The following is a 14,706-nucleotide window of genomic DNA, read 5'->3' as shown; positions in this document are numbered from 1 at the left end:
CTTACACCATGCATTGACAACGCTAGGACTTGCTAAAAAGTTATCTGAATGGGAATACAGAAAACGAATCTTTAGTGACACGTTGCACTTCATGATTTTGTATGGTTAAAGCATGTTGTCAACCAGCTGCATGTAGTTTGCTGCTCTGTAGTTGCCAAGAAAATTTTCAACATCCTTTAATACCATCTATGTGATTTTCTCTGGTTTCATTGGAAGTTCTTTGAATTGTCTGTCATTGCAGATCAGCAGAAATGCCTTCTTTAATCTTGGCATCAGTTATTCTGAATTGAAAGAACAAATATAGACAATTTCAAAAAAGGTATGAGATAGGGAAATTTCAAGGTGATTTTCATGATCAGCAGCCAAAATCCATAAGATAAACCCAAAAGTACTCAGGAAGTAAATTTTTTGTTGTCCAGTGTTAGAAAATGAATTGGGTAGATGTACATAATGAACAGTATGAAATTGTTAGGAGAAGCTCAGCAGATTGTTTTTAAAATATCTCTACCTTAAACATCACAAAGTACTGAACATTTTGGATACTTAAAGGTTTTCTTTTGTCAGAGCTAATTGATACACAACAATTTAAGTTAAATTCTTAAACCATTTGAGTTTGGATTGGATGATTGGATTTTGCTAAATTAAAGGAGGAAAGATGGTAAGATATGGCTTATCCAGTGATAATGTTACAAATTTAAGTTGATGCTATAAAAGAATACAGAGGCTCTTGAATTACTCATAACACTAAAATTCATGGATCTAGTGATCTGGACATTTTAAAGTAGCCATTAGAAGGAAATGCAAATTATAAACAAAAGCATGGAGCCATTACCTACTGTTAATATAAGCCTTGTACTGTCCATGATTTAACTCTGAACAATATTGTAAATTTAGCAATGTATTGACACTGTAATACCACAATAGGGTAACCATGCTATTACACCTATTAACTCAATTCTGGTAAGGGGTATGTATGTCCTTCCAATGGTCTCATGGATTTTCTGTGCGCTGAGGTTTCCTCTCGCAGTCTAAATACATACTAATTGGTAGGTTAATTGGTCATTGTAAATTTCCCATGATTAGACTAGGGTTAAATCGAGGGTGGGGGTTGGTGGGTGGTGCAGCTCAAAGGGCTGGAAGAGTCTGTTCCACACTGTATCTCAATAACTAACATAAAAGTCTAGTTCTGTATGATCCTGCAATTGGTCCTCTATGCACTAGGGGGCATTGTAGCACACACCATTATCATTCTTGGGCTGTGAATCTATTTCACAAGAATGGTTAGTTTTTAAATGTTAAGTTCTACTTCAGCTGCAAAAGTGAAAACAAAAATTTTTGAGCCTGAGGTTCCATTTCTCTACATCCCCACTTTCAAATATAAAATCCAACTTTGGGGATAAAAATTAATTCCCATTGATCTTTCCATTGTTCTTGTCCATGGGTTGGTTTGCTACCTTGTAAGCCAGAGTTGCTCTGAGGAGTATTTGTTTGAATTTTGTTAGGAGGTCATTGCCACTTATTTAGGCCAAGACCATGTTCATTTTAATTATCCTTTTCTGTATTCAGGATATCATTGCAGTTACAACTTGGCCAAAGTCACCTAGAAAAGTAGTCATAAAATAATATAGTTGCAATACATTGCTGAACAGTGTACACTGGTGGTGAGGGGCATAGCAATGAAACTGGTTGCTTTGTGCTGGGAAGGTGGAACCTTGTATGCTGAAGATGGATTGATCCAGGTAAATAGAATTATTCCACTTCAACCCCAGTGTGTTGTAGATTACAGAAAATTTGGGATATTAGACAATGAAATGCTTTTTGTTGGAAACCCAGTTTCTCACCTGTTTGCTGTTGGGAGTGCATTAGTACTGAATTTCTAAGGTAGATGAACAGATGGACAATTTTAAGTTACATATGCTATGCCATATGAATGAATGTTGCTGCTTTGTAGCCCACGCCAGAATGTCATCCGGGTTCTTTTTGCTGAGAAGAAAATCTAAGTTATTTAGTCATCAACAATTATACCCAATGCTGAGGAACTTGGGTAGTGATGGCCTGTGGCTACGAGGATTGACTACCTACTAGCACTGTCCTCTTCCTTTATTTGAGATTATTCCATCCTTAATCTCCAATACCTTTATTTTGAGAGTATTCACTTTCACTTCACTGTTGGATGTCAATTCTTTGATCTAGCTAAGCCAAGTGTTTCCGATTGAAATCTCAAATGGACACCAGACCATTGCTTGACAGTAACTTAAGATTACTGTCTCAACCCCATATATTTTAAATCACGCCTCATGCATTTCTGAATTGATATTAATAGACATTCAAACAAAACATTTTGTACAAATCAGTAACAGGCATTTGAAAATCAATGAAACAATAGATTACAGATGCTGGAATCTGGAGCAAAAAAAAAACTGCTGGGGATGCTTATGCCTGGGTGTATCTATAGAATAAAATAGATAGTTAACATTTCAGGTCAAGATCCTCATCTGGACTAAAAGATAGTGAACCACGTCAAAGAGGTGAGGGGGAGTGAGCAGAAGGGATGGAGAAAGTTTGCAAGCAATAGGTAAATCCAGTTGAGGAGAGTGGAAGTGGCACACCAGAAATACGAAGTGCCAGGTAGAGTCAAAGAACTGCATTTAATGGAATCTGATAATTGGAGATAGTAGTCATAGTCATACTTCATTGATCCCGGGGGAAATTGGTTTTTGTTACAGTTGCACCATAAATAATAGTAATATATAAATAAATTATGCCAGAAAATAAGTCCAGGACCAGCCTATTGGCTCAGGGTGTCTGACCCTCCAAGGGAGGAGTTGTAAAGTTTGATGGCCACAGGCAGGAATGACTTGCTATGACGCTCTGTGTTGCATCTCGGTGGAATGAGTCTCTGGCTGAATGTACTCCTGTGCCCAACCAGTACATTATGTAGTGGATGGGAGATATTGTCCAAGATGGCATGCAACTTGGACAGCATCCTCTTTTCAAACACCACCGTCAGAGAGTCAAGTTCCATCCCTACAACATCACTAGCCTTACGAATGAGTTTGTTGATTCTGTTGGTGTCTGCTGCCCCAGCACACAACAGCAAACATGATAGCACTGGCCAACACAGACTCGCAGAACATCCTCAGCATTGTCCAGCAGATGTTAAAGGACCTCGGTCTCCTCAGGAAATAGAGAGGGCTCTGACCCTTCTTGTAGACAGCCTCTGTGTTCTTTGACCAATCCAGTTTATTATCAATTCGAATCCCCAGGTATTTGTACCTGGGCAGAGAACCAGTCTGTGCGTGGAGAAGGGGGGAAAGTGTGTGTTGGGGTGGGGGGGGGGGTGGGTGGTTGGGCAATGGAGGAACTAGGTAGATAAGAGGAGACTAGACAGGAAGAGGAAAGCACGTGATCTAAAATTGGAGACTGCAATGTCCATGCTGCCAGGCTGTAGGCAAACCAGGCAGAATACAAGGTGTTGTTTCTCCAGTTTGCAATAGAACACCTATCTATGCTGGATGTAAGTGTATACACATTTACCCCACTCAAGCTCAAGGTAGTCATAACTATAGCACAGGACTTCAAATGATTCAACATTTTTGCTGCTATTGCTCAGGCTGTTAAATTACTTCATCACTCAGAATCAGTTTCTATTAAAAGTCAATAAATTACCTCTTAACAGTTTTTAAAAAAGCACACGAATAAAGGTTTCACAAACTTATTGCTCAGAGCTTTTATTAGGTTGAGTTGGAGAGAAATGTAAATGAAATTAAAATATTCACCCAACATGCTCAGAGTGTTAAGAGTGAGCTGCTGCACTGGATATCATTTTTCATTTTTCAGGTGAAGATCTTTGAAATTACTAGTTCTGGTTAAAAAGGGAGAGATACCCAATAAACATTCATGGCTCAGTAAACTGTGGCAGGGGCACATTGAAATATTAAATAAATAGCGCCAAGGATAAATATACAAGTTATCAGGACACTAAAATTTTAAAAAATGTTTCTACTTATGAACAGGTTTTTGAAAATCATCCAGAGTCTGATGGAAGGCAAATTAACAGTGTACAAGATTGATACAAATACAAAATTGATGAGATAGTCACATAATAATGTTATGCACAGAATCTGGATTTCTACAATGGTTTTGCTGCCGCCTTGGGATTTTCTATAAAGTTCAGCTGAAACTCAATGAAGGGAACTTTATTTTCAAAATGCAAAACAGTGCAGTCCATGGAGCTTAGACCAATATGCACTGTTGCTGATGGAGTGTTCATTAAATTTTCCCCTGTGAAGATCGGCTTCAAATGCAGAAACCACATCCAACCTCTACTATTACATATACAAATACATACATAAATATATTACATACAACAGCAAATCAAAAGCCAGCAACTGTCACATTTACAGTATGTTAAGATTTCTTTCTCCCCAACAGACATTTGGCCAGTTTTCTTCCTTGTTTTATAAAGAGTGGGCAACAGCTTTCAACTTAATTCCCCCAGTATGGGGATGTACCATAGTTGGGTTTGTTAACCTGAGACTTCTGTGGTATGCCATTCTGTTGATTCCGCTGCCCTGAACCACCCTGCAAGTCACAACACAATTGGAAAAATATTTCAATGTAAGATTATATATTAACTTTATTGCTTGTCTCAACTTTTCAAATTCCCCCCATCCAAAAGGTACTAAATTCTGCTGAGCAATCATTTTATGAGAAGCAAAGGTAATTATCAAAGTACATGTATATCACCATATACAAACCTGAGATTCACTACATTTTCATAAACTGGCCACCCTTTGGGTATGGAGAGAGTAGATAATGGGGTCCAAGGAACTATTTTTGGTTCACAGAAGAAGCAGAGCTTAACTCAACCCCATTCTCAAATGCTAACTTGCAAGTAATTAATTAGCATGCAGCAAGAACCCCAGCAAAAGTTTGCGCTCAGCCTGGAGTATCTGTAAAGCTCAAACTGCTCCATCTATTGTAGCATAATCTAGGAAACTAATATTTGGATGAAGGAATAAATTTCAATGCACATAGTGCAATTACATTTATAAAGAATAGATGAACAATTCAGACTAAAACTAAAAATTTTATGGCTTCAATTTCAAATGTCTTTCAAACATCATTAAACTGTGACAATTTGGCTAGTTTTTGCCAAAAGTTTCATTAACTGTTGTGTTGTTGTATGAAGGAGTCCAGAATGTAAATGGAAGTGAGCACGAAAGTGAAAATTCTTTTGAAAAGTTAATTTTTTAAAAGCAAGCTACAAAGCTTTCTGCTCATTAAACTAATGGAAAAAGAACTCTTGTTTCACCATCCCCTCTCCTTCACAAGGTATTGGTTCCTGCCTAGTCTATGACATCACTGGTTCTCTGGTACTCAATAGGTGATTTGTGATGCATGAGCAGACGCTTTGCATGCAAACATGAGATGTAGAATAAAATCAAAGGATTATTTGTCCACACACCCATGCAATTCAACAGAAGCCAATAAAAAGCAATCACGAGTTAGAAGCTTGGTTAACTAGCCCCTTTCTTGATCCAGTTGTTTCTCATTACAGTGGTGGTCTGACTGAAATCTGTATTTTAATAACTATCCACATTGTTTAAAAACTTAAAACCCTGTCATTATGAAGCCTCTACAGTGCCTTACAAAAGTATCCAACCCCCAGCCCTTTGTTCACAGGATTATTATAACCAGGGATTTTGATCAATTTAACTGAATTTTACTTGAGTCACATGCTCCTTTTTTCACAGTAGAGCCCAAAAACAGAAAATTGTAAAGCATGAAAAACTAAAAATTCAAAAACAGGAATGTCAGCAGTTCAAAAGTATTTATTCCCCTTTGCTCAGTAACTAGTTGAACCACCTCATGCAGCTATTACAGCCAACAGTCTTTCAGGACAAGTGTCTATTAGTTTTGCACAACATGATGGAGCAAGATTTGCTTACTTCTCTTGGCGAAGTTGCTCAAGCTGTGCCAGGTTAGTTGGGGAGCAGCAGTGGACAGCAGTTTTGACGTCTTGCCAGAGATATTTGATCAGGTTAAGGTTAGGACTGGGTCACTCAAGGGCATCAATTTTGTTTACTTGAAACCACCCTGTAGTTAATCTGACAGTATGTGTTGGGTCGTTGTCCCACTAAGAGACTAACATCCTTCCCAGTTTAAGCTTCCTGGTGAGGCTAGCAGATTTTTATCCAGGATATGTCTCTATTTAGCAGCATTGCCCATCAATCCTGACCAGATTCCCAGTCCCTGCTACTGAAGTATCCCCATGGCATGATGCTGTCTCCACCATATTTTACAGGAGGCTTGGTGTTACCCGGCTGATGTGCAGTATGCCACATGTATAGCTTAGTGTTGAGGCAAAATGTTCCACCACAGTCTCATTCAATCACAAGACCTTCTTCCACATCTTTACAATACTTTCAAAGTAATATTTTACAAAGTAATTACAGGCAAGGATATGCTTTTTTTCAGCTAGGGCTTCTTCCTTGCCACTCTTCCATCAATACCCTTTTTGTACAAGGCCTTAAGAAATTGTGAAGCCATGAACAACTTCTCCAGTTGTAGCCACTGCCTTCTACAGCTCACTAAGAATGGCTGTTGGCATCAGAGTAGCCTCCCTGACAAGTGCCATTCTTCTCCAGCGACCTAGGTTTAGGGGGCGGCCTGACCAAGGTAATGTGGTTGTGGTTTCATCCCCCCCCCCCCCCACCCCACAGTGAACTGCACAGAGGCTCGGCATATGTTCAGTGCCTTTGAGATGGTCCTGTACCCTTTCCTATTTTTGTACTTCCCTATTATCCCTAACTTGTCTTGAATGCTCTTTTGTCTTCATTTTGGTTTGGTCTGTTGAAAATCTACTACACTGTTGGACCTTACAAAAGGAAGGGGTATTTAGAAGAGGTATTTTATGAAGTCATTGAAAACAAGTGATCCTCCAATTTTCTACATCAACAAGTTAGGTGAGTTGGTAACATAATACCTGTATACTGCACCTGAGGAAAGGTAATGTAGTAAATACAAAGGGGATGAATACATTTTCAGCCTCACAACTTTGGTCTTTAATTTTTAGTAAATTGTGGACAGATCTTGGAATTTTTCTTTTGACTTGACATGATACATAATGTTTCGTAGGTTAGCTTAAAAAATCCTACTTTAATATACTTTAAATTTAGAAAACGAGACAGTAAAATGTGAAAATAATTATGTGGGCTGAGTACTTTTTCAAGGCACTTAAAAACACAGAACTCAATTTCTTGCATTGTTTTGAACGTTTTTTTTGAAAGATGTGAAGTTGGCATTTTAAAAGAATATTTTCTTAAATACTTGTTACCTGATTATCCTGCTGCAAATGATGGTGCAGCATTTGGGAGTGAGCCTGCTGGTGAGCTGACACAATGTGCAGGAAAGGGGGTGCGTACCCTGTAGCAGCACTATGATTTAGCGTTCCTGTTCCTCCAAGAGCTGACGGCAAATTGAATGGAGGGGGTGTACCAGCATGAAATCCCTGCTTGTCAAAAGACTACAGGGAAAGGAAAAAGAACAAGTCTTAATAAAACCTAATTATGGCATATTTATTTATTTAGAGGTACAGCATAGAACAGGCCCTTCCGGCCCAACAAGCTGCACCATCCAGCATGCTCCTATTTCATCCGAGCCTAGTCACAGGACAATTTACAATGACCTATTAACCTATTGAGCAGTAGACCTTTGGAATGTGGGAGGAAGTTCACCCGTTCAGGGGCAGGACGTACCAACTCCTTACGTTCTCCCCCTGAAAGATGGCGTTGTAAACTAGCACAAGAATAATTGTGTCATGCTAATCGCTATGCTACCATGGCACTCAAATTCAAAATGCTACCTTTCTGCATCGCTTCAGATGGTCTCAAGGCCATTGCTTTGCTTTCTCTCTCCAAGCAGAATGACTTCAGTATAATGCATGTGTTCAATTACTAACCAGGACAGAGGAAATACTACTTATCAGCCTACAAATGGCTGAACGATGAGATTCAACAGCAGCTGGGCAACGAATCCTATCCATGCCAAAGATGTCCATGAATAAAAAGTGTTATTTGACTTTTCAAATCAGAAATTATTCATATTCTGGAAGCTTAAGCCAGCAGGTATAAGAGCCAAGAGTATTTTTAATTTATGGTGATGACACAGGCAGATAGAAAATAACCCACTTACTGAAAAGCAACAGCTGTGTTCAAAGGAATTGAATTTAACCTTATTAAAGTGTAAAGTGTACAACATGTATTATTTCTTTCAGAAATTTTAAGCATGTATTGCTGAATTCTCATTGTTTTCTAGAAGTGGAAATCCAGTTCCAGTGTGTAGTAATTAATTACTATGCATCTCTGTATTTAGATTGCAGTCAGTAGGATTCCCTGAATTCATAAAGAAATGAGCTGTAAGAATTGTGGAAAATTGATTTCCAGTTTATCATTAAGCAACACCTACAGGCTTTGATCAAGTAGCAAGCATTCTATCACAATCCTAAGTTTGCTTTGTCATAACTGTGCAACACAAACAAAATGTTGGAGGAACTCAGCAAGTCAGGGAGCATCTATCTATGAAGGAGAAATGAACAGTTTTGGGACAAAATCCTTCACCAGAACTAGAAAGGAAGGGGCAGAAGCCAGAATAAAAAGGTAGGGAGAGGGGAAGGGATACAAGCAGGTAGGTGGTAGGTGAAATGAGGTCAGGGGAGATTAAAAGAAATGATGTGAGAAGCCAGGAGGTGATAAGTGGAAGGAGTAGGAATCTGATAGTTAAGGACAGTAGACCATAGAGTAAAGGGAAGAGGGGGAGGTGATGGGCAGAAGAGGCAAGGGTGATGAAAATGAGGGGAAACAAAGCTTGGGAAGAGAGGTGGGTCAGAAGGAAGTGAAATCCACAAAAAGTAGTGGATACAGCCCAATCCATCATAGACAACACCCCCCCACCACTGAGCACATCTGCATGCAGTGCTGTCGCAAGAAACCAGCATCTTCTCAATAAGGACCCCCATCATCAAGGCCATGCTCTATTCTTGTTGCTGCTATCAGGAAGGTACTACAACAGCCTCGGGACCCATACCACCAGGTTCAGGAACTGTTATTACCCTTCAATCATCAGGCTCTTCAATAGTAGGGATAACTTCACTCGCCCGTCACTGAACTGTTCCCACAATCTATGAATCCACTATCAAGGACTCTTCAGTTCATGTTCTCGATATTTATTCCTTATTTATTTATTATTTCCTTTTTTTCCTTTTGTATTTGCAGTTTGTCTTTTGCACATGGGTGGGTTGTCTGTCCCGTTGTGCAGTCTTTCATTGATTCTATGTTTCTAGGATTTACTGTGTATGTCTGCAAGAAAACTAATCTCAGGGTTGTATATGGTGATTTATGTACTTTGACAATAAATTTACTTTGAACCTTGATTACCAGGAGTTAAGACAAATTGATGTTCATGATAACAGATTGGAAACTACTGAAAAAGAATCTGAGGTGTTGCTCCTCCAACCTGAGCTTAGCTTCATTTTGCCAACAGAGGAAGCTGTGGATAGACATGTCGATGTGGGGTGCAGTGGAATTGAAATGGGTAGCCACCAGGAGATCCTTGCTGTTGCAGCTGGGATCTCAATGAAGTGACCTCCCCCCCAATCTGTGTGAGCCTCAAAGCTGCGAAGAGGCTGATCAAGAGTACCTGATGCAATTAGACGCTAAGGCGGCCCTCACCACACACCCTCTCAACCTTCTAAGGATAGGGTTCCTCTTATCTATCACCCCATGAGCTTCCACATCCAACACATCTTACTCCACAACCTCTGCATCTCCGATGGAATTCCACCAGCAAGCACTTCTCCCCCTCCCCTCACTCTTCGCTTTCTGCAGGGATCACTCTCTCCGCGACTCCTTTGTCCACTCGACCCTCCCCACCCTTCTCCCTCCCTCTGTAACCATGCTGAGTGCTACTCAAGCCTCTACATCTCCTCCCTCATCATGATTCAGAGCACCAAACAGTCCTTCCAAGTGAGGCAACAAGTCTGTCGGGATCATTTATTGCACCTGTTGTGCCTCAACATAGATTGGGGTCCACTTCATTGAGAACCAGGATCTCCCAGTGGCTCCCCATTTCAATTCCAATTCCCAATCCCACGCTGACATGCCTATCCACGGCCTCCCCTAAGGTCACAATGAGACCAAACGCAGGTTAAGAAACAGTCTCATATTCCGTTTAGGTAGCGCCCAACCTAACAGCATGAACATTGATTTCACTAACTTCTGATAAAACACTCCCTTTCTGTTCTCTCCCCCACTACCTTCCCCCCCCGCCTCATTCTGGTGGCCCTCTCACACCTTCTCTTCCCCCCCTCATAATCTGCCCATCCCCTTTAGTTCCCCACCTTCTTCCCTTTATTTCATAGTCTACTGTCCTGTCTCCTCCCCTTAACCTCATCCAGTCTCCTAGCTTCTCACATCATTCACTTTAATCCTTTCTCCCACCTACCTACCTTATCTGCACTCACCGATCACCTGCCAGCTTGTATTCCTTCACCCTGCCTCTTATTCTGGCTTCTGCCCCCCTCCCATCCAGTCCCCATGGAGGGGACTGTTTACTCCCCTACATGGATACCGTACTACCAGGCTCGAGTTCCTCTAGCAATTTGTGTGTTGCTCAAGATTTCCAACATCTGCAGAATTGCTCATGTCTTTAACATAACTGATATCCAATGACTGGTAATAATCCTGCTGCATTCAACTGATGCTTGGAAAGGGAATGGTGCATTTCACAAAGCACTGAGACCGTCAATGTTCCAACATTCCCAACAGAAAGTAAAACACAATCCTCCCTACTTGATTCACGTTCATTGGTTTTATCATTCATATTTGTTTTAAATGCATAGCCATATTATTGATCAACACTTTGTAGACTCCTCACAACTCATTTCTACACATAACTATGTTGTCAGTTGACGACTATATCATCTTTCACTCATGTTATTAAAATAGATTGCAAAAGCAAGAACCAAATACTGATTCGTATGGTGTCCCATCAATAATCTGCCAACACAAAAATAACACACAGAAAATGGAGGAACTCAGCATGTCAGGTAGCATCTCTGGAAACAGCCAATGTTTCAGGCCGAGGCCCTTCACCAAGACTGGAAAGGCAGAAGCCAGAATGGGGAGGGAAGGGGGGGGGGGGAGATGAAAAAAGGAGCAGGGGGACCGGGGAGGTGAGATGAAGAGAATAAGAGAATGGTAAGAGGGGAGCCAGAGTGAGGAATGGAATGGAAGGGAAGGGGGAGGGAGAAAATTACTAGAAGTTAGAGAAATTGAAAAATAACCTGCTTATTCTTTCTGACTGCTTTTTTCAGCCAATCTCCTATCCATGCTAATCTATCATCCTCAACTCCGAGCTATGACAACTATATACATACTATATGGACTAGTTCTCTAAGAGCACTCATCACTCCAGCACTATTTACCAACAATGAAAGTTCCTTGCTCTCCTTCAATTTATATTACAAAACCAATGGACCCCGCCCTGATCCCTGCTGAACATGTCTGATAAGCAAGTTCGTTGTTGATACAAAACTTGGTGGGGTTGTGGATAGTGAGGAAGGTTGTCAAAGGATGCAACAAGATATAGGTTAGTTGGACATTTAGGCTGAGAAATGGCAGATCGCGTTTAATCCAGGTGAGTGTGCGGGGAAGGATTTTCTGAGATCAAATGCAAGGCAGTAAATGGCAGAACCCTCTGCAGTACTGATGTAGATGGATCTCAGGGTGCAAGTCCATACGTCACTGAAAAATCATCCGCCAATACACCACCACCCAATTTGTGTCACTCCCACACAGATAGAAAGCATGTCCTTCCCACCTCCTAAGGAAAACTCAGCAAAAAGGCAGAGAAATACCATGCATTAGAACAAAAAAAAAATATTCACCTGAGTCTTGTATACTGAGCCAGTCATGTCAGGCACACCAATGTTAGTGGAGTTCACTGAAATACCTAGAACATAAAATGCACCATTATGATAATTGAAAGCTGTATTCTTCACAGGAATCCCCAAGTCATGACTAAACTGAAGCAAGTTGGGAGGATGGGAAATAGTTTTCTATATCAGGGATAACCTGTGAAATCCAGAGGTGTAAATAAGATCAAAGTGCTTTACGATTTGATGGTGTACTTGCAGACTGAGAAGAGGAATTTCCTTTTAAAGTGTACCTTTGTCAACAACCAACTTGACATCAACACAAAAATAAACCAGATAGAACATTTGCTTCAGTTTAGTCATATTTAAAGCATTTCTGACCTCAAGTTGGGAGGATAGGAAATAGTTTTCTATATCAGGGATAACCCGTGAAATCCAGAGGTATAAATAAGAACAGAGTGCTTTATGATTTGCTTTAAAGATCAGGTGCTGGTATTTTGTACCACCTGCTCCATTACTGGACTCAAGTTTGGTGGCTATGGAGCATTATATTGTCGTCGGATGTACTTTATATCTGGCTTCTCAACAGTCCAAGTAGTAAATGAAACTTGATGACCTGCGTTATTTGGCATAGTTATGTTATTATGTTTTCTCTCAGTAAGTGCTTTGTGAGCGCGGAGACTGGGTCCCAATGAGTAGGAAAGCAGAAACTCATTTGAGTGGAAATTGATAACCGTGAGTCAGAAGCCAGAACATTGGGATTTCAAAATTGTTTGATAGTTTTACTGTAAAAAGTGAAAATATCCATGACACCGATGAGCTGCCAAAGAACTACAGGGTGGGCCAAATGCACAAGTTTCACCATCCGATGCCTGTTTGTCATTTGCAGCTCTCCACTACCTTGCAATGAGATTACTGGGGGAAAAGTTATGGGTTGTAGTTGCTTGCTTATGAATGGGACTGCATGGGTTGGGTCAAGCACAATACAACTTAATGTCAATATAAGACAGCAGACAAACAAAATGTGACAATATGGAAAGTAATATCTTACTTAAAAACCATTAAGGGTACTATTGATTTCAATTTAATAAACGGACACCACTTGTTCCTGCTATGTACCAAATTGACATATTCCTTGAAGATCAGAGTTCTGAACAACTTCTAATACTTGGTAGAAGGAATAATTGACTCAACAATAAACTGATCCTTTTCTTCAGATATTCCTACTGAAAACATCTCTTACCTCAGAACATTATAAAGGCAGAGTGAACATTCTCTGTTGTGATATGACCTTCAACCAATGTTTACATATGCACTTTATAAGGATGTCATCTGGTCACCAATTAGGAGCTCTGGTTTATTTCCCCTTTCCTCAGTCAACAGATGTAGCTTCTACCCTTTCCTTTCTCACGGCTGCATAAACTGGTTTTTAGTAAAGCTGAGCAGTTTACATACATCAATAACCTTGGCAGTGGCAAATGCTTAGAACATAGAACTGTAAAGGCTTTTCACCTCACAATGTTGTGCCAACCTTTTAACCTACTCCAAGATCAATCTAATCCTACCCTCCCACAGAGCCCTCCATTATTTTATCTAAGAGTTTCTTAAACACCTCTAATGCTCCCATGTTCAAGTAAAATTTGGCTCTCAGAACTCCACATAATAAAAGAACGCTAGCTTTGCTAAACAACATCCCAACCAAAACAGCAAAATACCTCAATATTACCTATTATCTAAGGATGTAGTGCATAACCAATGATCAAGCAGTTCTCTAATTACCATATCTGCAGATTGCCTCGGCACAGAAGGCTATGGGCCAAGTGGCCCAATTTCCATGCTGTATAGCTTCCACATTACGTGAACTTGCATAAGCCTTTCTACAATCATTAGGATTGACCCAGAGATCTTACCTTTCCCTGGTCCAGCTGTGGATGATTTGGTTTGTGCTTGAGAAGACCCACTGTAGGCACCTTTGCTATAATCTCCGGCTCCCGTCCCTTGGTTTATTTCATCATAACCTGCTAACCAAGAATGATAGACTGTAGAATCCCTGCAGTCAAAACCTTGGTTTCTTCTGCTTTGCTACAATTTTGTTTTGTTCTTCCACTTTAAGTGATACTACTGCAGACATGTGTTCCTATGGTCATCAACTGCCCTCTAATACCAGTTGTGCCCTTTTTGAAATAGGACTATATTGAAATTTATTCATATCCATGAAACTATATGTAATTCCAATTCCCAAATAGAAAGTGTGGACATCTGCAATTTCTCATGATTATAAACGGTATTGCAGTATTCGTTCAAAGAATAGAGATACTGAGAAGACAACAAACTGCATTCTCCATACATAGAAAGCTCCCATGAGCATTTTAAATGATAACTAACAGGTCTGTGGTGGCTAACTAAAATTCTAGGTTCACATTTTAGTAGCAGCATTAGAATTATTGCTTAAACAGTTAACATTCTCGAGAACACCTCCTCTATTTCAAGGGTGTCAACCCCAGGTTTACAACTTACACACAACTGAAGTACCTCAACATTTTAATAAATTTTATCTCTACCTCCTCACACATCTTTTCCTGTGTGGAATCCAGAACTCAAGCAGTGGCCAAAATTGACACTTATAAAAGATTATATTATGGCCCCATTTGTAAACTTAAATAAACTGGACAAATATACCCCTTCCCCCAGATCTGTTCCTCATAGCATTATGTTCTCTGGTTTATAATAAATCACTCTTCCTAGCAAAATGTAGCATCTTGCATTCA

At 40.1% G+C, this 14,706-nt stretch overlaps 1 protein-coding gene across 13 annotated transcripts in view; it reads right to left on the bottom strand.

Annotated features, from left to right (window-relative positions):
* Positions 1 to 3,716: 3,716 nt before the first annotated feature.
* The window catches only part of ubap2a (ubiquitin associated protein 2a), a 91,422-nt gene continuing 80,432 nt past the window's right edge, over positions 3,717 to 14,706 (bottom strand). For 6 of the 13 annotated variants that reach the window (XM_072252319.1, XM_072252318.1, XM_072252322.1 and 3 more), the window contains exons 25-28: positions 13,849 to 13,959; positions 11,951 to 12,015; positions 7,343 to 7,531; positions 3,717 to 4,584 (exon numbers count right to left, since the gene is read on the bottom strand). In XM_072252319.1, coding sequence (XP_072108420.1) covers positions 4,489 to 4,584; positions 7,343 to 7,531; positions 11,951 to 12,015; positions 13,849 to 13,959 — 461 coding nt within the window. In that variant the 3' untranslated portion in view covers positions 3,717 to 4,488. The remainder of the gene's footprint in view (positions 4,585 to 7,342; positions 7,532 to 11,950; positions 12,016 to 13,848; positions 13,960 to 14,706) is intronic. The other 7 variants (XM_072252321.1, XM_072252323.1, XM_072252329.1 and 4 more) reach the window with 4 other exon arrangements.

This window comes from Mobula birostris, chromosome 3, assembly GCF_030028105.1.
Source record: "Mobula birostris isolate sMobBir1 chromosome 3, sMobBir1.hap1, whole genome shotgun sequence".
NCBI classification, from domain to species: domain Eukaryota; kingdom Metazoa; phylum Chordata; class Chondrichthyes; order Myliobatiformes; family Myliobatidae; genus Mobula; species Mobula birostris.
The sequence above is the reverse complement of the archived record's forward strand: the minus strand, read 5'-3'. Positions and strand labels throughout refer to the sequence as shown.